Source organism: Salvelinus fontinalis, chromosome 12 (genome assembly GCF_029448725.1).
Source record: "Salvelinus fontinalis isolate EN_2023a chromosome 12, ASM2944872v1, whole genome shotgun sequence".
Lineage (NCBI taxonomy): Eukaryota > Metazoa > Chordata > Actinopteri > Salmoniformes > Salmonidae > Salvelinus > Salvelinus fontinalis.
The window spans coordinates 39,491,875-39,519,187 of NC_074676.1; the positions used below are offsets into that span (position 1 = coordinate 39,491,875).

General features: G+C 48.0%; 1 protein-coding gene across 2 annotated transcripts in view; it reads left to right on the forward strand.

The window, feature by feature from the left end:
• The window catches only part of LOC129867386 (FYVE and coiled-coil domain-containing protein 1-like), a 55,872-nt gene that overhangs the window by 22,629 nt on the left and 5,930 nt on the right, over positions 1-27,313 (forward strand). For both annotated transcript variants that reach the window (XM_055940752.1, XM_055940753.1), the window contains exons 12-16: positions 15,657-15,806; positions 18,396-18,625; positions 21,812-21,965; positions 23,412-23,504; positions 23,748-23,958. In XM_055940752.1, coding sequence (XP_055796727.1) covers positions 15,657-15,806; positions 18,396-18,625; positions 21,812-21,965; positions 23,412-23,504; positions 23,748-23,958 — 838 coding nt within the window. The remainder of the gene's footprint in view (positions 1-15,656; positions 15,807-18,395; positions 18,626-21,811; positions 21,966-23,411; positions 23,505-23,747; positions 23,959-27,313) is intronic.

Below are 27,313 nucleotides of genomic sequence, written 5' to 3' on the forward strand. Positions count from 1 at the left end.
GGGATATCTAGAGGGAGACAGTGAGAGGGGGATATTAAGGAGGAAGACAGCGAGAGGGGGATATTAAGAGGGAGACAGCGAGAGGGGGATATCAAGGAGGAAGACAGCGAGAGGGGGATATTAAGAGGGAGACAGTGAGAGGGGGATATTAAGAGGGAGACAGTGAGAGGGGGATATTAAGGAGGGAGACAGCGAGAAGGGGATATTAAGAGGGAGACAGTGAGAGGAGGATATTAAGGAGGAAGACAGCGAGAGGGGGATATTAAGAGGGAGACAGCGAGAGGGGGATATCAAGGAGGAAGACAGCGTGAGGGGGATATTAAGAGGGAGACAGAAAGAGGGGGATATTAAGAGGGAGACAGCGAGAGGGGGATATCAAGGAGGAAGACAGTGAGAGGGGGATATTAAGGAGGGAGACAGTGAGAGGGGGATATTAAGGAGGAAGACATTGAGAGGGGGATATTAAGGAGGAAGACAGTGAGAGGGGGATATTAAGGAGGAAGACAGTGAGAGGGGGATATTAAGGAGGAAGACAGTGAGAGGGGGATATTAAGGAGGAAGACAGTGAGAGGGGGATATTAAGGAGGAAGACAGTGAGAGGGGGATATTAAGAGGGAGACAGCGAGAGGGGGATATTAAGAGGGAGACAGCGAGAGGGGGATATCAAGGAGGAAGACAGTGAGAGGGGGATATTAAGGAGGAAGACAGTGAGAGGGGGATATTAAGGAGGAAGACAGTGAGAGGGGGATATTAAGAGGGAGACAGCGAGAGGGGGATATTAAGAGGGAGACAGCGAGAGGGGGATATCAAGGAGGAAGACAGTGAGAGGGGTATATTAAGGAGGGAGACAGCGAGAGGGGGATATCAAGGAGGAAGACAGTGTGTGGGATATCAAGAGGGAGACAGCGAGAGGGGGATATCAAGGAGGAAGACAGTGAGTGGGGGATATTAAGAGGGAGACAGCGAGAGGGGGATATCTAGAGGAAGACGGCGAGAGGGGGATATTAAGAGGGAGACAGCGAGAGGGGGATATTAAGAGGGAGACAGCGAGAGGGGGATATTAAGAGGGAGACAGCGAGAGGGGGATATCTAGAGGGAGACAGCGAGAGGGGGATATTAAGAGGGAGACAGCGAGAGGGGGATATCAAGGAGGAAGACAGTGAGAGGGAGACAGCGAGAGGGGGATATTAAGGAGGGAGACAGCGAGAGGGGGATATCAAGGAGGAAGACAGCGAGAGGGGGATATTAAGAGGGAGACAGTGAGAGGGGGATATCTAGAGGGAGACAGTGAGAGGGGGATATTAAGGAGGAAGACAGCGAGAGGGGGATATTAAGAGGGAGACAGCGAGAGGGGGATATTAAGAGGGAGACAGTGAGAGGGGGATATTAAGGAGGAAGACAGCGAGAGGGGGATATTAAGGAGGAAGACAGCGAGAGGGGGATATTAAGAGGGAGACAGCGAGAGGGGGATATTAAGGAGGAAGACAGCGAGAGGGGGATATTAAGGAGGAAGACAGTGAGAGGGGGATATTAAGGAGGGAAACAGTGAGAGTGGGATATCTAGAGGGAGACAGCAAGAGGGGATATCAAGGAGGAAGACAGCAAGAGGGGGATATTAAGAGGGAGACAGCGAGTGTGAGATATTAAGAGGGAGACAGCAAGAGGGGGATATTAAAGAGTAAGACATCGAGAGGGGGATATTAAGGAGGGAGACAGTGAGATGGGGATATTAAGGAGGGAGACAGCAAGAGGGGGATATTAAGGAGGGAGACAGCGAGAGGGGGATATCTAGAGGGAGACAGCGAGAGGGGGATATTAAGGAGGGAGACAGCGAGAGGGGGATATTAAGGAGGGAGACAGTGAGAGGGGGATATCTAGAGGGAGACAGTGAGAGGGGGATATCAAAGAGGGAGACAGCGAGAGGGGGATATCTAGAGGGAGACAGTGAGAGGGGGATATTAAGGAGGAAGACAGTGAGAGGGGGATATTAAGGAGGGAGACAACGAGAGGGGGATATTAAGGAGGAAGACAGCGAGAGGGGGATATTAAGAGGGAGACAGCGAGAGGGGGATATTAAGAGGGAGACAGCAAGAGGGGGATATTAAGGAGGGAGACAGCGAGAGGGGGATATTAAGGAGGGAGACAGCAAGAGGGGGATATTAAGGAGGGAGACAGCGAGAGGGGGATATCTAGAGGGAGACAGCGAGAGGGGGATATCTAGAGGGAGACAGCGAGAGGGGGATATCAAGGAGGAAGACAGCGAGAGGGGGATATTAAGGAGGGAGACAGTGAGAGGGGGATATTAAGGAGGGAGACAGTGAGAGGGGGATATTAAGGAGGGAGACAGTGAGAGGGGGATATTAAGGAGGGAGACAGCGAGAGGGGGATATCAAGGAGGAAGACAGTGTGTGGGATATCAAGAGGGAGACAGCGAGAGGGGGATATTGAGAGGGAGACAGCGAGAGGGGATATCAAGGAGGAAGACAGCGAGAGGGGGATATTAAGAGGGAGACAGCGAGAGAGGGATATTAAGGAGGAAGACAGCGAGAGGGGGATATTAAGGAGGGAGACAGCGAGAGGGGGATATTAAGAGGGAGACAGTGAGAGGGGGATATCTAGAGGGAGACAGTGAGAGGGGGATATTAAGGAGGAAGACAGCGAGAGGGGGATATTAAGAGGGAGACAGCGAGAGGGGGATATCAAGGAGGAAGACAGCGAGAGGGGGATATTAAGAGGGAGACAGTGAGAGGGGGATATTAAGAGGGAGACAGTGAGAGGGGGATATTAAGGAGGGAGACAGCGAGAAGGGGATATTAAGAGGGAGACAGTGAGAGGGGGATATTAAGGAGGAAGACAGCGAGAGGGGGATATTAAGAGGGAGACAGCGAGAGGGGGATATCAAGGAGGAAGACAGCGTGAGGGGGATATTAAGAGGGAGACAGAAAGAGGGGGATATTAAGGAGGGAGACAGCGAGAGGGGGATATCAAGGAGGAAGACAGTGAGAGGGGGATATTAAGGAGGGAGACAGTGAGAGGGGGATATTAAGGAGGAAGACATTGAGAGGGGGATATTAAGGAGGAAGACAGTGAGAGGGGGATATTAAGGAGGAAGACAGTGAGAGGGGGATATTAAGGAGGAAGACAGTGAGAGGGGGATATTAAGGAGGAAGACAGTGAGAGGGGGATATTAAGGAGGAAGACAGTGAGAGGGGGATATTAAGGAGGAAGACAGTGAGAGGGGGATATTAAGGAGGAAGACAGTGAGAGGGGGATATTAAGGAGGGAGACAGCGAGAGGGGGATATCAAGGAGGAAGACAGTGTGTGGGATATCAAGAGGGAGACAGCGAGAGGGGGATATTGAGAGGGAGACAGCGAGAGGGGATATCAAGGAGGAAGACAGCGAGAGGGGGATATTAAGAGGGAGACAGCGAGTGTGAGATATTAAGAGGGAGACAGCAAGAGGGGGATATTAAAGAGTAAGACAGCGAGAGGGGGATATTAAGGAGGGAGACAGTGAGAGGGGTATATTAAGGAGGGAGACAGCAAGAGGGGGATATTAAGGAGGGAGACAGCGAGAGGGGGATATCTAGAGGGAGACAGCGAGAGGGGGATATTAAGGAGGGAGACAGCAAGAGGGGGATATTAAGGAGGGAGACAGTGAGAGGGGGATATCTAGAGGGAGACAGCAAGAGGGGATATCAAGGAGGAAGACAGCAAGAGGGGGATATTAAGAGGGAGACAGCGAGTGTGAGATATTAAGAGGGAGACAGCAAGAGGGGGATATTAAAGAGTAAGACAGCGAGAGGGGGATATTAAGGAGGGAGACAGAGAGAGGGGGATATTAAGGAGGGAGACAGCAAGAGGGGGATATTAAGGAGGGAGACAGCGAGAGGGGGATATCTAGAGGGAGACAGCGAGAGGGGGATATTAAGGAGGGAGACAGCGAGAGGGGGATATTAAGGAGGGAGACAGTGAGAGGGGGATATCTAGAGGGAGACAGTGAGAGGGGGATATCAAAGAGGGAGACAGCGAGAGGGGGATATCTAGAGGGAGACAGTGAGAGGGGGATATTAAGGAGGAAGACAGGGAGAGGGGGATATCAAGGAGGGAGACAGCGAGAGGGGGATATCTAGAGGGAGACAGTGAGAGGGGGATATTAAGGAGGGAGACAGCGAGAGGGGGATATTAAGGAGGGAGACAGCGAGAGGGGGATATTAAGGAGGAAGACAGCGAGAGGGGGATATTAAGAGGGAGACAGCGAGAGGGGGATATTAAGAGGGAGACAGCAAGAGGGGGATATTAAGGAGGGAGACAGCGAGAGGGGGATATTAAGGAGGGAGACAGCAAGAGGGGGATATTAAGGAGGGAGACAGCGAGAGGGGGATATCTAGAGGGAGACAGCGAGAGGGGGATATCTAGAGGGAGACAGCGAGAGGGGGATATTAAGGAGGAAGACAGCGAGAGGGGGATATCAAGGAGGAAGACAGCGAGAGGGGGATATTAAGGAGGGAGACAGTGAGAGGGGGATATTAAGGAGGGAGACAGTGAGAGGGGGATATTAAGGAGGGAGACAGTGAGAGGGGGATATTAAGGAGGGAGACAGCGAGAGGGGGATATCAAGGAGGAAGACAGTGTGTGGGATATCAAGAGGGAGACAGCGAGAGGGGGATATTGAGAGGGAGACAGCGAGAGGGGATATCAAGGAGGAAGACAGCGAGAGGGGGATATTAAGAGGGAGACAGCGAGAGGGGGATATTAAGGAGGAAGACAGCGAGAGGGGGATATTAAGGAGGGAGACAGCGAGAGGGGGATATTAAGAGGGAGACAGTGAGAGGGGGATATCTAGAGGGAGACAGTGAGAGGGGGATATTAAGGAGGAAGACAGCGAGAGAGGGATATTAAGAGGGAGACAGCGAGAGGGGGATATCAAGGAGGAAGACAGCGAGAGGGGGATATTAAGAGGGAGACAGTGAGAGGGGGATATTAAGAGGGAGACAGTGAGAGGGGGATATTAAGGAGGGAGACAGCGAGAAGGGGATATTAAGAGGGAGACAGTGAGAGAGGGATATTAAGGAGGAAGACAGCGAGAGGGGGATATTAAGAGGGAGACAGCGAGAGGGGGATATCAAGGAGGAAGACAGCGTGAGGGGGATATTAAGAGGGAGACAGAAAGAGGGGGATATTAAGGAGGGAGACAGCGAGAGGGGGATATCAAGGAGGAAGACAGTGAGAGGGGGATATTAAGGAGGGAGACAGTGAGAGGGGGATATTAAGGAGGAAGACATTGAGAGGGGGATATTAAGGAGGAAGACAGTGAGAGGGGGATATTAAGGAGGAAGACAGTGAGAGGGGGATATTAAGGAGGAAGACAGTGAGAGGGGGATATTAAGGAGGAAGACAGTGAGAGGGGGATATTAAGGAGGAAGACAGTGAGAGGGGGATATTAAGGAGGAAGACAGTGAGAGGGGGATATTAAGGAGGAAGACAGTGAGAGGGGGATATTAAGGAGGGAGACAGCGAGAGGGGGATATCAAGGAGGAAGACAGTGTGTGGGATATCAAGAGGGAGACAGCGAGAGGGGGATATTGAGAGGGAGACAGCGAGAGGGGATATCAAGGAGGAAGACAGCGAGAGGGGGATATTAAGAGGGAGACAGCGAGAGGGGGATATTAAGGAGGAAGACAGCGAGAGGGGGATATTAAGGAGGGAGACAGCGAGAGGGGGATATTAAGAGGGAGACAGTGAGAGGGGGATATCTAGAGGGAGACAGTGAGAGGGGGATATTAAGGAGGAAGACAGCGAGAGGGGGATATTAAGAGGGAGACAGCGAGAGGGGGATATCAAGGAGGAAGACAGCGAGAGGGGGATATTAAGAGGGAGACAGTGAGAGGGGGATATTAAGAGGGAGACAGTGAGAGGGGGATATTAAGGAGGGAGACAGCGAGAAGGGGATATTAAGAGGGAGACAGTGAGAGGGGGATATTAAGGAGGAAGACAGCGAGAGGGGGATATTAAGAGGGAGACAGCGAGAGGGGGATATCAAGGAGGAAGACAGCGTGAGGGGGATATTAAGAGGGAGACAGAAAGAGGGGGATATTAAGGAGGGAGACAGCGAGAGGGGGATATCAAGGAGGAAGACAGTGAGAGGGGGATATTAAGGAGGGAGACAGTGAGAGGGGGATATTAAGGAGGAAGACATTGAGAGGGGGATATTAAGGAGGAAGACAGTGAGAGGGGGATATTAAGGAGGAAGACAGTGAGAGGGGGATATTAAGGAGGAAGACAGTGAGAGGGGGATATTAAGGAGGAAGACAGTGAGAGGGGGATATTAAGGAGGAAGACAGTGAGAGGGGGATATTAAGGAGGAAGACAGTGAGAGGGGGATATTAAGAGGGAGACAGCGAGAGGGGGATATTAAGAGGGAGACAGCGAGAGGGGGATATCAAGGAGGAAGACAGTGAGAGGGGGATATTAAGGAGGAAGACAGTGAGAGGGGGATATTAAGGAGGAAGACAGCGAGAGGGGGATATTAAGAGGGAGACAGCGAGAGGGGGATATCAAGGAGGAAGACACTGAGAGGGGTATATTAAGGAGGAAGACAGCGAGAGGGGGATATCAAGGAGGACGACAGTGAGAGGGGTATATTAAGGAGGGAGACAGCGAGAGGGGGATATCAAGGAGGAAGACAGTGTGTGGGATATCAAGAGGGAGACAGCGAGAGGGGGATATCAAGGAGGAAGACAGTGAGTGGGGGATATTAAGAGGGAGACAGCGAGAGGGGGATATCTAGAGGAAGACGGCGAGAGGGGGATATTAAGAGGGAGACAGCGAGAAGGGGATATTAAGAGGGAGACAGCGAGAGGGGGATATTAAGAGGGAGACAGCGAGAGGGGGATATCTAGAGGGAGACAGCGAGAGGGGGATATTAAGAGGGAGACAGCGAGAGGGGGATATCAAGGAGGAAGACAGTGAGAGGGAGACAGCGAGAGGGGGATATTAAGGAGGGAGACAGCGAGAGGGGGATATCAAGGAGGAAGACAGCGAGAGGGGGATATTAAGAGGGAGACAGTGAGAGGGGGATATCTAGAGGGAGACAGCGAGAGGTGGATATTAAGGAGGGAGACAGCGAGAGGGGGATATCAAGGAGGACGACAGTGAGAGGGGGATATTAAGGAGGAAGACAGTGAGAGGGGGATATTAAGGAGGAAGACAGCGAGAGGGGGATATTAAGAGGGAGACAGCGAGAGGGGGATATCTAGAGGGAGACAGCGAGAGGGGGATATTAAGGAGGGAGACAGCGAGAGGGGGATATTAAGGAGGGAGACAGTGAGAGGGGGATATCTAGAGGGAGACAGTGAGAGGGGGATATCAAAGAGGGAGACAGCGAGAGGGGGATATCTAGAGGGAGACAGTGAGAGGGGGATATTAAGGAGGAAGACAGTGAGAGGGGGATATCAAGGAGGGAGACAGCGAGAGGGGGATATCTAGAGGGAGACAGTGAGAGGGGGATATTAAGGAGGGAGACAGCGAGAGGGGGATATTAAGGAGGGAGACAGCGAGAGGGGGATATTAAGGAGGAAGACAGCGAGAGGGGGATATTAAGAGGGAGACAGCGAGAGGGGGATATTAAGAGGGAGACAGCAAGAGGGGGATATTAAGGAGGGAGACAGCGAGAGGGGGATATTAAGGAGGGAGACAGCAAGAGGGGGATATTAAGGAGGGAGACAGCGAGAGGGGGATATCTAGAGGGAGACAGTGAGAGGGGGATATTAAGGAGGAAGACAGCGAGAGGGGGATATTAAGGAGGGAGACAGCGAGAGGGGGATATCAAGGAGGAAGACAGCGAGAGGGGGATATTAAGAGGGAGACAGTGAGAGGGGGATATCTAGAGGGAGACAGCGAGAGGTGGATATTAAGGAGGGAGACAGCGAGAGGGGGATATCAAGGAGGACGACAGTGAGAGGGGGATATTAAGGAGGAAGACAGTGAGAGGGGGATATCTAGAGGGAGACAGCGAGAGGGGATATCAAGGAGGAAGACAGCAAGAGGGGGATATTAAGAGGGAGACAGCGAGAGGGAGATATTAAGAGGGAGACAGCGAGAGGGGGATATTAAAGAGTAAGACAGCGAGAGGGGGATATTAAGGAGGGAGACAGTGAGAGGGGGATATTAAGGAGGGAGACAGCAAGAGGGGGATATTAAGGAGGGAGACAGCGAGAGGGGGATATCTAGAGGGAGACAGCGAGAGGGGGATATTAAGGAGGGAGACAGCGAGAGGGGGATATTAAGGAGGGAGACAGTGAGAGGGGGATATCTAGAGGGAGACAGTGAGAGGGGGATATCAAAGAGGGAGACAGCGAGAGGGGGATATCTAGAGGGAGACAGTGAGAGGGGGATATTAAGGAGGAAGACAGTGAGAGGGGGATATCAAGGAGGGAGACAGCGAGAGGGGGATATCTAGAGGGAGACAGTGAGAGGGGGATATTAAGGAGGGAGACAGCGAGAGGGAGACAGTGAGAGGGGGATATCTAGAGGGAGACAGTGAGAGGGGGATATCAAAGAGGGAGACAGCGAGAGGGGGATATCTAGAGGGAGACAGTGAGAGGGGGATATTAAGGAGGAAGACAGTGAGAGGGGGATATCAAGGAGGGAGACAGCGAGAGGGGGATATCTAGAGGGAGACAGTGAGAGGGGGATATTAAGGAGGGAGACAGCGAGAGGGGGATATTAAGGAGGGAGACAGCGAGAGGGGGATATTAAGGAGGAAGACAGCGAGAGGGGGATATTAAGAGGGAGACAGCGAGAGGGGGATATCTAGAGGGAGACAGCGAGAGGGGGATATCTAGAGGGAGACAGCGAGAGGGGGATATTAAGGAGGAAGACAGCGAGAGGGGGATATCAAGGAGGAAGACAGCGAGAGGGGGATATTAAGGAGGGAGACAGTGAGAGGGGGATATTAAGGAGGAAGACAGTGAGAGGGGGATATTAAGAGGGAGACAGCGAGAGGGGGATATTAAGAGGGAGACAGCGAGAGGGGGATATCAAGGAGGAAGACAGTGAGAGGGGTATATTAAGGAGGGAGACAGCGAGAGGGGGATATCAAGGAGGAAGACAGTGTGTGGGATATCAAGAGGGAGACAGCGAGAGGGGGATATCAAGGAGGAAGACAGTGAGTGGGGGATATTAAGAGGGAGACAGCGAGAGGGGGATATCTAGAGGAAGACGGCGAGAGGGGGATATTAAGAGGGAGACAGCGAGAGGGGGATATTAAGAGGGAGACAGCGAGAGGGGGATATTAAGAGGGAGACAGCGAGAGGGGGATATTAAGAGGGAGACAGCGAGAGGGGGATATCTAGAGGGAGACAGCGAGAGGGGGATATTAAGAGGGAGACAGCGAGAGGGGGATATCAAGGAGGAAGACAGTGAGAGGGAGACAGCGAGAGGGGGATATTAAGGAGGGAGACAGCGAGAGGGGGATATTAAGAGGGAGACAGTGAGAGGGGGATATCTAGAGGGAGACAGCGAGAGGTGGATATTAAGGAAGGAGACAGCGAGAGGGGGATATCAAGGAGGACGACAGTGAGAGGGGGATATTAAGGAGGAAGACAGTGAGAGGGGGATATTAAGGAGGAAGACAGCGAGAGGGGGATATTAAGAGGGAGACAGCGAGAGGGGGATATTAAGAGGGAGACAGTGAGAGGGGGATATTAAGGAGGAAGACAGCGAGAGGGGGATATTAAGGAGGAAGACAGCGAGAGGGGGATATTAAGAGGGAGACAGCGAGAGGGCGATATTAAGGAGGAAGACAGCGAGAGGGGGATATTAAGGAGGAAGACAGTGAGAGGGGGATATTAAGGAGGGAGACAGTGAGAGGGGGATATCTAGAGGGAGACAGCGAGAGGGGATATCAAGGAGGAAGACAGCAAGAGGGGGATATTAAGAGGGAGACAGCGAGAGGGAGATATTAAGAGGGAGACAGCGAGAGGGGGATATTAAAGAGTAAGACAGCGAGAGGGGGATATTAAGGAGGGAGACAGTGAGAGGGGGATATTAAGGAGGGAGACAGCAAGAGGGGGATATTAAGGAGGGAGACAGCGAGAGGGGGATATCTAGAGGGAGACAGCGAGAGGGGGATATTAAGGAGGGAGACAGCGAGAGGGGGATATTAAGGAGGGAGACAGTGAGAGGGGGATATCTACAGGGAGACAGTGAGAGGGGGATATCAAAGAGGGAGACAGCGAGAGGGGGATATCTAGAGGGAGACAGTGAGAGGGGGATATTAAGGAGGAAGACAGTGAGAGGGGGATATCAAGGAGGGAGACAGCGAGAGGGGGATATCTAGAGGGAGACAGTGAGAGGGGGATATTAAGGAGGGAGACAGCGAGAGGGGGATATTAAGGAGGGAGACAGCGAGAGGGGGATATTAAGGAGGAAGACAGCGAGAGGGGGATATTAAGAGGGAGACAGCGAGAGGGGGATATTAAGAGGGAGACAGCAAGAGGGGGATATTAAGGAGGGAGACAGCGAGAGGGGGATATTAAGGAGGGAGACAGCAAGAGGGGGATATTAAGGAGGGAGACAGCGAGAGGGGGATATCTAGAGGGAGACAGCGAGAGGGGGATATCTAGAGGGAGACAGCGAGAGGGGGATATTAAGGAGGAAGACAGCGAGAGGGGGATATCAAGGAGGAAGACAGCGAGAGGGGGATATTAAGGAGGGAGACAGCGAGAGGGGGATATTAAGGAGGGAGACAGTGAGAGGGGGATATTAAGGAGGGAGACAGTGAGAGGGGGATATTAAGGAGGGAGACAGCGAGAGGGGGATATCAAGGAGGAAGACAGTGTGTGGGATATCAAGAGGGAGACAGCGAGAGGGGGATATTGAGAGGGAGACAGCGAGAGGGGGATATCAAGGAGGAAGACAGCGAGAGGGGGATATTAAGAGGGAGACAGCGAGAGGGGGATATTAAGGAGGAAGACAGCGAGAGGGGGATATTAAGGAGGGAGACAGCGAGAGGGGGATATTAAGAGGGAGACAGTGAGAGGGGGATATCTAGAGGGAGACAGTGAGAGGGGGATATTAAGGAGGAAGACAGCGAGAGGGGGATATTAAGAGGGAGACAGCGAGAGGGGGATATCAAGGAGGAAGACAGCGAGAGGGGGATATTAAGAGGGAGACAGTGAGAGGGGGATATTAAGAGGGAGACAGTGAGAGGGGGATATTAAGGAGGGAGACAGCGAGAAGGGGATATTAAGAGGGAGACAGTGAGAGGGGGATATTAAGGAGGAAGACAGCGAGAGGGGGATATTAAGAGGGAGACAGCGAGAGGGGGATATCAAGGAGGAAGACAGCGTGAGGGGGATATTAAGGAGGGAGACAGAAAGAGGGGGATATTAAGAGGGAGACAGCGAGAGGGGGATATCAAGGAGGAAGACAGTGCGAGGGGGATATTAAGGAGGGAGACAGTGAGAGGGGGATATTAAGGAGGAAGACATTGAGAGGGGGATATTAAGGAGGAAGACAGTGAGAGGGGGATATTAAGGAGGAAGACAGTGAGAGGGGGATATTAAGGAGGAAGACAGTGAGAGGGGGATATTAAGAGGGAGACAGCGAGAGGGGGATATTAAGAGGGAGACAGCGAGAGGGGGATATCAAGGAGGAAGACAGTGAGAGGGGGATATTAAGGAGGAAGACAGTGAGAGGGGGATATTAAGGAGGAAGACAGTGAGAGGGGGATATTAAGGAGGAAGACAGTGAGAGGGGGATATTAAGAGGGAGACAGCGAGAGGGGGATATTAAGAGGGAGACAGCGAGAGGGGGATATCAAGGAGGAAGACAGTGAGAGGGGTATATTAAGGAGGGAGACAGCGAGAGGGGGATATCAAGGAGGAAGACAGTGTGTGGGGGATATTAAGAGGGAGACAGCGAGAGGGGGATATCTAGAGGAAGACAGTGAGTGGGGGATATTAAGAGGGAGACAGCGAGAGGGGGATATCTAGAGGAAGACGGTGAGTGGGGGATATTAAGGAGGAAGACAGCGAGAGGGGGATATCAAGAGGGAGACAGCGAGAGGGGGATATCTAGAGGAAGACAGTGAGTGGGGGATATTAAGAGGGAGACAGCGAGAGGGGGATATCTAGAGGAAGACGGCGAGAGGGGGATATTAAGAGGGAGACAGCGAGAGGGGGATATCTAGAGGAAGACAGTGAGTGGGGGATATTAAGGAGGAAGACAGCGAGAGGGGGATATCAAGAGGGAGACAGCGAGAGGGGGATATCAAGGAGGAAGACAGTGAGTGGGGGATATTAAGAGGGAGACAGCGAGAGGGGGATATCTAGAGGAAGACAGTGAGTGGGGGATATTAAGGAGGAAGACAGCGAGAGGGGGATATCTAGAGGAAGACAGTGAGTGGGGGATATTAAGGAGGAAGACAGCGAGAGGGGGATATCAAGAGGGAGACAGCGAGAGGGGGATATCAAGGAGGAAGACAGTGAGTGGGGGATATTAAGAGGGAGACAGCGAGAGGGGGATATCTAGAGGAAGACGGCGAGAGGGGGATATTAAGAGGGAGACAGCGAGAGGGGGATATTAAGAGGGAGACAGCGAGAGGGGGATATTAAGAGGGAGACAGCGAGAGGGGGATATCTAGAGGGAGACAGCGAGAGGGGGATATTAAGAGGGAGACAGCGAGAGGGGGATATCAAGGAGGAAGACAGTGAGAGGGAGACAGCGAGAGGGGGATATTAAGGAGGGAGACAGCGAGAGGGGGATATCAAGGAGGAAGACAGCGAGAGGGGGATATTAAGAGGGAGACAGTGAGAGGGGGATATCTAGAGGGAGACAGCGAGAGGTGGATATTAAGGAGGGAGACAGCGAGAGGGGGATATCAAGGAGGACGACAGTGAGAGGGGGATATTAAGGAGGAAGACAGTGAGAGGGGGATATTAAGGAGGAAGACAGCGAGAGGGGGATATTAAGAGGGAGACAGCGAGAGGGGGATATTAAGAGGGAGACAGTGAGAGGGGGATATTAAGGAGGAAGACAGCGAGAGGGGGATATTAAGGAGGAAGACAGCGAGAGGGGGATATTAAGAGGGAGACAGCGAGAGGGGGATATTAAGGAGGAAGACAGCGAGAGGGGGATATTAAGGAGGAAGACAGTGAGAGGGGGATATTAAGGAGGAAGACAGTGAGAGGGGGATATTAAGGAGGAAGACAGTGAGAGGGGGATATTAAGAGGAAGACAGCGAGAGGGGGATATTAAGGAGGGAGACAGCGAGAGGGGGATATCTAGAGGGAGACAGCGAGAGGGGGATATTAAGGAGGGAGACAGCGAGAGGGGGATATCAAGAGGGAGACAGTGAGAGGGGAATATTAAGGAGGAAGACAGTGAGAGGGGGATATTAAGAGGAAGACAGCGAGAGGGGGATATCTAGAGTGAGACAGCGAGAGGGAGATATTTAAGGAGGGAGACAGCGAGAGGGGGATATCAAGAGGGAGACAGTGAGAGGGGGATATTAAGGAGGAAGACAGTGAGAGGGGGATATTAAGAGGGAGACAGCGAGAGGGGGATATTAAGAGGGAGACAGCGAGAGGGGGATATTAAGAGGGAGACAGCGAGAGGGGGATATTAAGGAGGAAGACAGTCAGAGGGGGATATTAAGAGGGAGACAGCGAGAGGGGGATATTAAGAGGGAGACAGTGAGAGGGGGATATTAAGAGGGAGACAGTGAGAGGGTGATATTAAGAGGGAGACAGCGAGAGGGGGATATTAAGAGGGAGACAGCGAGAGGGGGATATTAAGGAGGGAGACAGTGAGAGGGAGACAGCGAGAGGGGGATATTACGAGGGAGACAGTGAGAGGGGGATATTAAGAGGAAGACAGTGAGAGGGGGATATTAAGAGGGAGACAGCGAGAGGGGGATATCAAGGAGGAAGACAGCGAGAGGGGGATATTAAGGAGGAAGACAGCGAGAGGGGGATATTAAGGAGGAATACAGCGAGAGGGGGATATCAAGGAGGAAGACAGTCAGAGGGGGATATTAAGAGGGAGACAGTGAGAGGGGGATATTAAGAGGGAGACAGTGAGAGGGGGATATTAAGAGGTTGACAGTGAGAGGGGGATATTAAGAGGGAGACAGTGAGAGGGGGATATTAAGAGGGAGACAGTGAGAGGGGGATATTAAGAGGTTGACAGTGAGAGGGGGATATTAAGAGGAAAGAACATAAAGCGACAGCTCTCGTCTGCTTATGAATATTCCGTTTTTTTGGTAACTGCAGGTGGGCAATTGCTCTCTCGCTCTTTCTCTCTTTTTCTGTGTCTGGGTGTTTCTCTCACTCTCTCTGTGTCTGTGTCTCTCTCTCTCTCTGTGTTTGTGTGTGTGTGTGTGTGTGTGTGTGTGTGTGTGTGTGTGTGTGTGTGTGTGTGTGTGTGTGTGTGTGTGTGTGTGTATGTGTGTATATGTGTGTGTGTGTCTCTCCATTTGCATAGCTCTCATCTCCTGTAGGGGATAAAACACAATGCCAGATCCCCTGGGGTGTCCTTAATTCACTACAATCTCTTTTGTTTATCTTAATTTACTCCTTCTATTTTTTTTTATTCCAACTGCTCATTGGCAGAGAAACGTACAGTATATCAGAACAGGGGGTCGTTGGAAGTGCATGTAAAATTAGATTAGGACAATATAACCAGAATAGCATGAATAATGATTTTGTTGACTTTATTGAGTTTATTTTTACAGAGACAGTACACATTAATCAACGTTTCAGTAAAGGTGACGGTTTTAGCTCGTTTTCAAACGCAGTCCTTAGGGGTGTTAGAGAGAGAGTCCATGAGCAGGTGGACACTAAGTTTAGTCCTCAAATACCCACAAATCACACAAATGTATGATTCACTGATGAGAAAGAAACCATGCCTGAAGAAAGCTAACTGAGCAGACAATATGCTGATGATCAGAGGGGAACAACCAGACTGATGTAACCGTGTTCTTTTCAACAGCAGGTCCTGCGCTCTAAAGGCATCCGCATGCTTCCCAGCCGGAAGAGTTTGTGCAAATATTATGACATTTTGTGACGTTTTTGTTAGTTTTGGATTTACGTACGTTTTTTTTCCGGTTGTTCAGGCACACAAATTTTTTTCTTGAGGCAAGCCGAAGTTGTTAGCCAAAGTCTACGCCCCTTCATCGGTGATTGGTCAACAATAGGGATTCTTCAGTAAAGTCTTTGTTGTCATTCAACGAGAGACGACTCGTTTTCATGCACATTTAGTCATTGAGAAATACTGTTCTAAACATCTTAGTTAGATGTAAAATCACGTGACTAAGATCTTCTCGTCCAAAACGTCAAAGTTAATGACAGATTTCTTAAATTATCTTAGATTAATTCTGAATATTGTGAGGAAGGGAATGCTGGCTACGGCGTCTCAAAATAGACAAACAGTACTATTGCCGCTTTTTCCGTGTTTTTCAAGTGAATGTCTTTTAAGGGTGTATGTGAGCACACCTGTTCGGTTCAACTAGCCGAACTAGCCGCCAGCGGAACTGAAGCATGCTGACGCCTTAACCTGTGTGTGTTTGTGATCTTTTGGGTCCTTTGTACTTCGATGCTGGATCCAAACATAAAACATCTATTCACAGTGTGTGTGTGTGCTCCTGCAGGGATAAGGATGTTCTGTGGCAGAAATCGGACGCTCTGGAGTTTGAGCAGAAGCTGTGGGCAGAGGAGCGCTTGTTGCAGGACAAGGAGACCACCCACTGCCTGGGCTGCCAGGCCCATTTCACCTGGTGGCTACGCCGACATAACTGCAGGTGGGCACAGAGAGGGCGCTGACTCACTAGATGGCCTTGTTATGTCTTGTTACGGGAACAATAGACAACATGTTAAGCGCTATTAGCAACACAACCAGATAGCAGAGGAAGAGTAGGCCTTGATTTGACTGAGATTTCAACTTGTGTTTTCACACACAATACACTGCCAGTCTTGGCCGAGATTTGGATTAGTGATCAGCGCATGTGTAGTGGAAAAAGGAAGTAAAATCAAATCAAATGTTATTTGTCACATGCGCCGAATACAAAAGGTGTAGACCTTACAGTGAAATGCTTATTTACAAGCCCTTAACCAACAATGCAGTTTTAAGAAAAAAAAAAAAAGAAAAAAAAGTAAGAGATAAGAATAACAAATAATTAAAGAGCAGCAGTAAATAACAATAGCGCGGCTATATACAGGGGGTACCGGTACAGAGTCACTGTGGAGGCTATATACAGGGGGTACCGGTACAGAGTCACTGTGGAGGCTATATACAGGGGGTACCGGTACAGAGTCACTGTGGAGGCTATATACAGGGGGTACCGGTACAGAGTCACTGTGGAGGCTATATACAGAGGGTACCGGTACAGAGTCACTGTGGAGGCTATATACAGAGGGTACCGGTACAGAGTCACTGTGGAGGCTATATACAGAGGGTACCGGTACAGAGTCACTGTGGAGGCTATATACAGAGGGTACCGGTACAGAGTCACTGTGGAGGCTATATACAGGGGGTACCGGTACAGAGTCACTGTGGAGGCTATATACAGGGGGTACCGGTACAGAGTAAATGTGGAGGCTATATACAGGGGGTACCGGTACAGAGTCACTGTGGAGGCTATATACAGGGGGTACCGGTACAGTCACTGTGGAGGCTATATACAGGGGGTACCGGTACAGAGTCAATGTGGAGGCTATATACAGGGGGTACCGGTACAGAGTCAATGTGGAGGCTATATACAGGGGGTACCGGTACAGAGTCAATGTGGAGGCTATATACAGGGGGTACCGGTACAGAGTCAATGTGGAGGCTATATACAGGGGGTACCGGTACAGAGTCAATGTGGAGGCTATATACAGGGGGTACCGTTACAGAGTCAATGTGGAGGCTATATACAGGGGGTACCGGTACAGAGTCAATGTGGAGGCTATATACAGGGGGTACCGGTACAGAGTCAATGTGGAGGCTATATACAGGGTGTTACGGTACAGAGTCACTGTGGAGGCTATATACAGGGGGTACCGGTACAGAGTCAATGTGGAGGCTATATACAGAGTGTACCGGTACAGAGTCACTGTGGAGACTATATACAGGGGGTACCGGTACAGAGTCAATGTGGAGGCTATATACAGGGGGTACCGGTACAGAGTCAATGTGGAGGCTATATACAGGGGGTACCGTTACAGAGTCAATGTGGAGGCTATATACAGGGAGTACCGGTACAGAGTCAATGTGGAGGCTATATACAGGGGGTACCGGTACAGAGTCAATGTGGAGGCTATATACAGGGGGTACCGGTACAGAGTCAATGTGGAGGCTATATACAGGGGGTACCGGTACAGAGTCACTGTGGAGGCTATATACAGGGTGTTACGGTACAGAGTCACTGTGGAGGCTATATACAGGGGGTACCGGTACAGAGTCACTGTGGAGGCTATATACAGGGTGTTACGGTACAGAGTCACTGTGGAGGCTATATACAGGGGGTACCGGTACAGAGTCACTGTGGAGGCTATATACAGGGGGTACCGGTACAGAGTCACTGTGGAGGCTATATACAGGGGGTACCGGTACAGAGTAAATGTGGAGGCTATATACAGGGGGTACCGGTACAGAGTCAATGTGGAGGCTATATACAGGGGGTACCGGTAAAGAGTCAATGTGGAGGCTATATACAGGGGGTACCGGTACAGAGTCACTGTGGAGGCTATATACAGAGGTTACTGGTACAGAGTCAATGTGGAGGCTATATACAGGGGGTACCGGTACAGAGTCACTGTGGAGGCTATATACAGAGGTTACTGGTACAGAGTCAATGTGGAGGCTATATACAGGGGGTACCGGTACAGAGTCAATGTGGAGGCTATATACAGAGGTTACTGGTACAGAGTCAATGTGGAGGCTATATACAGGGGGTACCGGTACAGAGTCACTGTGGAGGCTATATACAGGGGGTACCGGTACAGAGTCAATGTGGAGGCTATATACAGGGGGTACCGGTACAGAGTCAATGTGGAGGCTATATACAGGGGGTACCGGTACAGAGTCAATGTGCTGGTGTACCGGTGTCGAGGTAATTGAGGTACTGGCAGAGGAAGCTGTAATTGTAGTGCTTTTAGAGCTGACTGGACATGTCAGAGAGAGTCAGTGACTTAGTTTTTTTTGTATCGTGGGCTCCACAGACTTCGGTCTGACTGGTAATTTGAATGTACCTCTTGAATTGATGTTGAGTGAAAAGGTGATTCGCTCTATTGCTAACCTTGAACTGTGATACAATAGTTTCCAGAAATTTAGAAAATCTGAGAGGTTTCAGGTTTTGGGTGAATGTTCCACAGTGATATGATACTATAGTACACTCTTCTTGTTTCAGGCTGTGTGGACGCGTCTTCTGCTACTACTGTAGTAACAACTTTGTGATGACCAAGCACAGTGGGAAGAAGGAGCGTTGCTGCAGGGAGTGTTACTCCCAGCACAGCGCCGTGGTGGAGAGGTTCACCGAGGGTGAGCTGAGCCCCTCCGATACCCAGCCACCTCCCCCCAGTTTTGGGCCTCACTCACCCCCCGAACCAGCCCCCTACAAACCCACTCCCAGGGTTAAAGGTGAGATGTACACACATATGCAAACGCACAAATATCATACCCCCAAGACATGCTAATCTCTCACCATTTCAATAACAAGGGAGGTTAGCATTTTTGGGGGGATATGATATTTATGCCTCTGTAACTCATCGTTATTCACGATTCATTCAGGACTATCCATAATCATGGAAGCATCCACATTCATGTAGAAGTGTTCAGAAACATATTATATTCTTAATTACAATAAAAGTTACTCCAAGATGACACAATACATTATTTACCATTCATTTCTATTGGGCACAAAATAATCTGAAACAAAACCAAAACAAACAGCAAATGCATCCAACAAGTTTGTAGAGTCACAAGCTTGATGAGGTCCTTGTGTGCTAGGAATATGGGACTAAAGACTAAACTTTTGACAACTTTAATACACATATACGGGAATTTGCCCCAATACTCCCCTAAAATGGGGGGGACTAGAAAAGTGATGTGGGGTGCCAGCCACCCCTCAGAGTCTGGTTCCTCTCTAGGTTTCTTCCTAGGTTCCTGCCTTTCTAGGGAGTTTTTCCTATCCACTGTGCTTCTACATCTGCATTGCTTGCTGTTTGGGGTTTTAGGCTGGGTTTCTGTATAGCACTTTGTGACACCTGATATAAAAAGGACTTTATAAATATGATTGATTCTAGATTCTACCTTGTTCTTAGCAAATGGGAAACACTTTTAATTCTAATTTCTTAATCTCCATTCTGCTTTACTGCTTTAATTTGAAAATGACAAAACTTGCAGCCGAGATTGCGTTGCCAATCATTGGCATTGTTTTGTCACAATATGGTACTGGGAAGTCAAAAATGTCCGACTACTAGAGAAATTACATTTCAAGAAATCTTTATGGTCCCTAAAGAGCAGTTCTTTTGTGGAAAAGTTACAAAGCGTAACAACAAATCCCAATGACATACATCATCATCACAGTTCTGAAATCTGTCAGACAAGATAGGCAGGGGTGAAAGTTAGTCGGAACGGTCCTGGATTGGCAAAATAAATAGTGGGGGTACGCCGTACCGGTAAAACATGAGCCTTTCACAATATTAACTCCTGTAGAATTAAGTGTTCCTGGCAGTAAAATGATAGACCAAATGTTAATTTTGTCTCGGGAATAGGAGTAGAGAAATATATATATTTTTTTTTCAGCATCTTGAGAGAATGCGAATGTGTGGTTAGGGACCTGGGCCCAGATTCACAGAACACTTTTTATAAATAAATAAGAATAAATCAAGTTTAGAAGATAGGTCGTAAGTGCAAATCCTCAACAATATTTTAAGATTTCATGATTTTCATACAAACTTTTCAAATATCTTCTTATGAACTTCTTAACTATCTTTTTAAGATCATTGTCACTTGGCAATCGATTTAGCTATCTAGCTTGCAATGGCAATCATGTTAGCATATTTCCTATCGTATTTCTTCTTCATTAGAAATAACGCAAAAACATTTCCAATAACTGTTTTGAGGAAGAGAAAATTTGCTTAACTTTCTTCATAAGTCTATAGTAAAGGAAAAAAATGGCAGTTAAGTATTCTTAAGACGATTTTGTGAACCTGGGGACTGTTTGTAGGCTAAATATGCAATTTCAACATAAAAGCTGACAGTATTTCATTTTTATCCACATACAATATGCATCCAAGACCAATTGAAATACTATCAGAAAGATTTTGTATCATTTTCACACCTTTTCATTTCCTTAAAACTGGTCAAACTTTTGAAATTCCCCTGGTCCCTAAATGGCCTCTTTCCGTGAGAGAAGCAGAAATGAAAGAGAAAACGTTACTGATGTCAACTAGATTGTTGATGATGCATTCTTTTCTATCGATTTATGACATTATTCTGGTGATCAAGGCTTTATTTAATATTCTAGAGCGTCAAGTAACGACAGAAGACAAGCTGCATGTATCTAATTATAGACTAACAAGTTGACTTAGAAATAGCCTACCAAATGTCAGAAATTATAAGCAGAAAAATATCTAAATGAGGCTTAAAAGCATTTTTTCCCCCTGCATCGCCTATCGTTCCGCCGTCCCCGAGTAACGTGCGCAGGTAGGCCTACATGTTGCCTGGCTACCCAAACTCCTTGCTACGGCCAAACGCTATGCCACACCCACGGACGTTAGCTTCTTCTCCGCAATGAGTCTGGATCTGAGTACCTCCCCAACGATTTCTAGAACGCAAACACATTCTAACTGTTCTGATTGGACCCAGAAACTGATGGGTTGGGCCAGAGCCAGAACTTTGATACTCTAGTTGATTAGAGATGATCAAATCTCTGATGACTTTGTTTTGTACAACACCCCTCATTTTGAAGTCGCCACAAAAAGTATCTAGCGAACTAAAGTATCTAGTGAACATAATGCAGCGGAATAATTCAGTTTGAGTCGTCAGGCAAGCCGACGACGATTTTCTCTGTCACACACTCAGTCACAATACACTTGCCTGGCTGCAAAAGTGCATTGTGCGTGACGTCAGCAGCAGGCGCTCAGCTCGTGCACAGGCAGCAGCAGGCCAGCAGCAATTTCGGCAAATTGCAAATCATTTTTGGCTGAGTGCAGCAGCAGTAGTACGGGTTCGACGAGGCAAACCCAATGAATATAGTTGGTCACTAATGTTTGATCTTGAACAGAACTTACAACATCAATCAACATGTCTCAATCTAAATTGTACAGCCAGAAGTACAGAAAAGAGTGGGAGTCTGTACCTGAACAAATGTCAAATCATATTTTTTGCTGAGATGGCCAGTCAATTTGAGTAACGTTATTGTGTATTCTACATAATGACGCAGTTTTACGTTATCACGCAATGACATCACAACATCATTTAGCAACTTTTAGCAACAAATCAACCTGCCTCCAGCAACTTACCCTGAAAATGAGTTGGCAACACTGCGTCTACCTCTGAGGATAGTAGACAGGCTGGTAAGTACATCAAGAGAAAAGCCTTGGTGATCACAATCTGTTGTGCATAAACACACACTGGGATCATAACAATCTCTTTTCTCTGTGTAAAACGTGTATGACTGTCTGGTATAGAATAGGCATAGGTTTGACTTCCTGTCATGTCTTATGTAGCTCTTATGAAGGCTTTATGAATGTATACATAAGAGGCTACAGTAAAGTGTTACAGGTACATGACTGGTTTGACGTCCTGTGTCCTGTGCAGTGTCGGACCCCAGCGCCAAGTCTGATGACACGGCCTATGACATCATCACACAGGAGGAAGTGAACGGGACCTATGACAGCGACTCACTGTCCCAAACAACAGGAGGCTCACTGGAGGGAGAACAGGACGCACGGCCACTGAGGGCGCTAGACATGTGAGTGCAACCAGACGTGGACAGATACCTAGCCAAATAAAACACGCACGCGTGTGTACACACACGCACGCACACACGTGCGCGTATACACACACATGGGTAGCGCCCGCGCGCACAAACACACAGCATTCACAGTCCAAGTGTCCAGTCATGACAAACTCTCTCTCAAGCAGTCATGACAAAGTCATGACAAACTCTCTCTCAAATCTCTGAAAGACAAAAAGTTCAGTGTGACCTTCACACATTCTGCTGCCTTCCATTTATGAACACCTGCTGCTGAAATGATTGTAAATGGAAGGCATGAGCAGACCAAGAAGAAACCCAGGAGTAAACAATGGGAGAGAAAATGATGCATCCAGAGGTGCGATTTAAGTGTGATTTCTTATATCATCGTCTCCCATTTTGGAGAATATTCTAATCTCAGATAATGCTTCGGCTTGATTTGACCCTTGTCTGTGAGGGGTGTCGTTATCAAAAAACACACCATGAACAAAGTGAGCGATGTCACCCAAGATCATTCCAAAAAATCGATTTGTGACTCACCGTAGCCATCAATAAGTCACTACCTTTACTTTCATCAGTCATCTGAGAAACCTTCGAAATATCGAACTTTATTTGTCACATTTTCACTTTGTATCCTTCTGGTGATCTAGTCGATCCCCCTACTCACCCAAGCCCTAGCTGTACTGGCCCAGGTTACATATCCACCATAAATACTAGAACCATGCTGGAAAGGACCATGTGAAAGCAAAATGTGGTCCAGCACTGTACAGTTTTGGTCAGTCCCATAGTGTTAATCAGCCAATAGGCACAGCACTGTACAGTTTTGGTCAGTCCCATAGTGTTAATCATCCAATAGGCACAGCACGGTACGGTTCTGGTCAGTCCCATAGTGTTAATCAGCCAATAGGCACAGCACGGTACGGTTCTGGTCAGTCCCATAGTGTTAATCAGCCAATAGGCACAGCACGGTACGGTTCTGGTCAGTCCCATAGTGTTAATCATCCAATAGGCACAGCACGGTACGGTTCTGGTCAGTCCCATAGTGTTAATCAGCCAATAGGCACAGCACTGTACGGTTCTGGTCAGTCCCATGGTGTTAATCAGCCAATAGGCACAGCACTGTACGGTTCTGGTCAGTCCCATGGTGTTAATCAGCCAATAGGCACAGCACTGTACCGTTCTGGTCAGTCCCATAGTGTTAATCAGCCAATAGGCACAGCACGGTACGGTTCTGGTCAGTCCCATAGTGTTAATCAGCCAATAGGCACAGCACGGTACGGTTCTGGTCAGTCCCATAGTGTTAATCAGCCAATAGGCACAGCACGGTACGGTTCTGGTCAGTCCCATGGTGTTAATCAGCCAATAGGCACAGTAGGTATGTGGTTATGAGGAGCTTTGTGGTAAATCAACACTGTCTTTTGTCATGTGATCCGCGACCTGCAGAGGCACAGGAGCAGTGTCCCCAGACGACCCGGAAGAGAATGTACCCACTGTGCAGGACACAGAGATCACCCTTCTCAAGTCTGGAGAAGTCACGTGAGTCTAGAAACTTGCGCGCACAGACACACTTGCACACACACAATCACACACACATGTATGTTGGAAATAAAAGCACTATTACAGCTTCCTCAGCCAGTACTTCCTTTTCCCACAATACCTACCCTGATCACTACACCAAATCCTGGCCAAGACTGGCAGTGTATTGTGTGTGAAAACTCAAGTTGAAATCTCAGTCAAATCAATGGCTTCTCTTCCTCTGCTATCTGGTTGTGTTTCCAGGCTGGTTGTCCCTCTCAGCATCGAAGACATCTCTCAGTTTGGCGATGGCTCCCGAGAGCTCTTTGTCAAGTCCAGTTGCTACAGCGTGATCAACATCGCCGTGGTCGATTGTGGGCCTACCGTGAGCTGGGTGTTCTCCTCGGAGCCCAAGAGCATCTCTTTCAGCATGGTGTACCGTGAGACCGCCGACGTCCCAGTGGAACAGTCCAAGGTAGGACCACTATGGACCAGCTCCGCTCTTAGACCAGTGGTCAGTCACTAACCCTGGACCTAAAGAGCTATTGGAGGTACAAGCAGGAATTTGTGCAGTCTTCAAGACTAAGATTAGTTGAATCAGGGGCTGTTTATATCAAAGTGTCTCATAGTAGGAGTGCTGATCTAGGATCACCCACCCCTGTCCATGTAAGCTTGTTTATTATGATCTAAAAGGCAAAACTGATCCTAAATCAGCATTCATACTGGGATACGCTTGATACATACTGTGTTAGTGCTGGGCCTGTAGCTCTCCAGGGCCATGATTAGGAGGAATGTTGCTGCAGATGATCCCAGTAGCAAATAATAACCCTCGTTGAGTCTAAATAGTGTAGGATGATGTTGCCCCTAGACGCTGATCTTTGGTCAGTTTTGCATTTCCCAAACTAATGTTTAAATTCTGGATTGGGAACAGAAAGATTATTCTAAATCTGTACCTAGAGGAAGCTTCACCTGGGAGCAGTGTAAATGAGAGAGGAGCTCCCCCTGCTGAGAACAGAACTCTTTATTGACCTTTCATCCAAAGTAGAGCAAGCAGCCTGGTGCAGCTCAGGTTGTCCATTACACTCCAGGGACTTAACTATGGACTAGAGGTCGACCGATTAATCGGCAGGGCCGATTTCAAGTTTTCATAACAATCGGTAATCTGCATTTTTTGGGCTCCGATTATGGCCGATTACATTGCATTCCTTGAGGAAACTGCGTGGCAGGCTGACCACCTGTTACACGAGTGCAAGGAGCCAAGGTAAGTTGCTAGCTAGCATTAAACTTATAAAAAACAATCAATCTTCACATAATCACTAGTTAACTACACATTGTTGATGAAATTACTAGTTTAACTAGCTTGTTCTGCGTTGCATATAATGCGGTGCCTGTTAATTTATTATCGAATCACAGCCTATTTCGCCAAACGGGGGATGATTTAACAAAAGCGCATTCGCGAAAAAAGCACAATCGTTGCACGAATATACCTAACCATAAGCATTAATGCCTTTCTTAAAATCAATACACAGAAGTAAAAAAATTTAAACGGCATATTTAGTTAAAATAAATTCATGTTAGCAGGCAATATTAACTAGGGAAATTGGGTTAATTCTCTTGCGTTCATTGCACGCAGAGTCAGGGTATATGCAACAGTTTGGGCCGCCTGGCTCGTTGTGAACTAATTTGCCAGAATTTTACGTAATTATGGCATGTGCAATGTAACAGAAATATGTAGACTTAGGGTTGCCACCCGTTCCATAAAATACGGAACGGTTCCGTATTTCACTGAAAGAATAAATGTTTTGTTTTTGAAATTATAGTTTCCAGATTTGACCATATTAATGACCAGAGGCATGTATTTCTGTGTTTATTATATTATAATTAAGTCTATGATTTGATACTTGATAGAGCAGTCTGACTGAGCGGGGGTAGGCGGCAGCAGGCTCGTAAGCATTCATTCAAACTTTAATGCGTTTGCCATCAGCTCTTAACAATGATTGATTCACACGCAGTTTATAACTTCAAGCCTATCAACTCCTGAGATAATGCTGGCAATACTAAAGTGCCTATTAGAACATCCAATAATCAAAGGTATATGAAATACAAATGTTATAGAGAGAAATAGTTGACGCGTCATAATTCCTATAATAACTACAACCTAAAACTTCTTAACTGGGAATATTGAAGAACTGGGAATATTGAACCACCAGCTTTCATATGTTCTCATGTTCTGAGCAAGGAACTTAAACGTTAGCTTTTTTACATGGCACATATTGTACTTTTACTTTCTTCTCCAACACTTTGTTTTTCCATTATTTAAACCAAATTGAGCATGTTTCATTATTTATTTGAGACTAAATAGATTTTATTTCTGTATTATATTAAGTTAAAATAAGTGTTCATTCGGTATTGTTGTAATTGTAATTATTGCAAATATATATAAAAATCGTCCGATTAATCGGTATCGGCTTTTTTTGGTCCTCCAATAATTGGTATCTGCGTCGAATAATCATATTCGGTCGACCTCTACTATGGACAGGCCTAAATGTAAATGCTTCTAATGGAAACAATTATGAAAAGCAAAATGCATAACCATGGTAACAGGTGAAAGGGAACCCTTTAGAGCATGGGTTCCTAAACCTTTTGGGACTGCCACCGCATTTTGACATCTGAACATTTTCGAGACCCCACCCATTTGAAAAAAATTATGTAATTAACAGCCAATGTAAAAAAAATATATGTATTTGGGGCTATGACAGAAAATGTAAAAACATTCTAACAGTATTTCTGATTGTCTTCTCAACTCATGATCACATACTTTTAATGTGGGGATATGACAGTCAATCGCAAATTAGTCTGACGTAATGTACCTTATCTCACCACCACTAATGAGATGGGTGTGCTTGATGCATGTCGCGTCAGAGCTTCTCAAAGTCAGGGGGCGTGGTCGACAGTGCGCACCTCATCTCTGCTGTTACATCCAACCTGGATCGATATTTGGTTTTAATGCAAGCGAGAGCACTGAATCCAGCTTTACACAGATAAGAGCTGGCGAAGGGTAGCCTACCATGAGTTTTATGGTGCTTTCAAGACAACTGGGAACTCTGAAAAATATGACATCAGTGAACTTTATTATTATTATTATATTTCTTTTTTTACCCCCAATTTTGTCGTATGCAATTGGTAGTTACAGTCTTTTCCCATCGCTGCAACTCCCGTACGGACTCGGGAGAGGTGAAGGTCGAGAGCCGTGTGTCCTTCGAAACACAACCATGCCAAGCCACACTGCTTCTTGACACAATTGGACACCTATGAAATTCTTGTCATATGAAACACGTACACCTGGCAACCGTGTCAGTGTGCATGCACTCGTCCCACCACAGGAGTCGCTAGAGCACGATGGGACAAGGCCAAACCCTCCCCTAACCCAGACGACGCTGGGACAATTGTGCGCCGCGGCCGGTTGTGACAGCCTAGAATTGAACCAGGATCTGTAGAGACACATCTAGTTCCCGAGTTGGAATTCTGAGTTTGATGACCGTTCAAAACTATTTTTCCTAGTCAGAGCTCATTTCTTTTCCGAGTTCCCAGTTGTCTTGAACGTACAGAAGTCGAAAGTCGTAGATTTCTGAGTTTACAGTTCTGAGTACCCAGTTGTTTTGAACGCGTCATTAATGCTCAAAGGGAGAGGGCAGGATATTCCCTTTGAGTCAGGAACCAAAACTTCTCTGTAGTCAGATGGAGCCCCATCTGTGTAAACGCTCACCATTCAAGCTCAATTGTTCGCGTATTTAACTAAACCCGTGCTGTCTGAGGTGAAGAGTGAAATA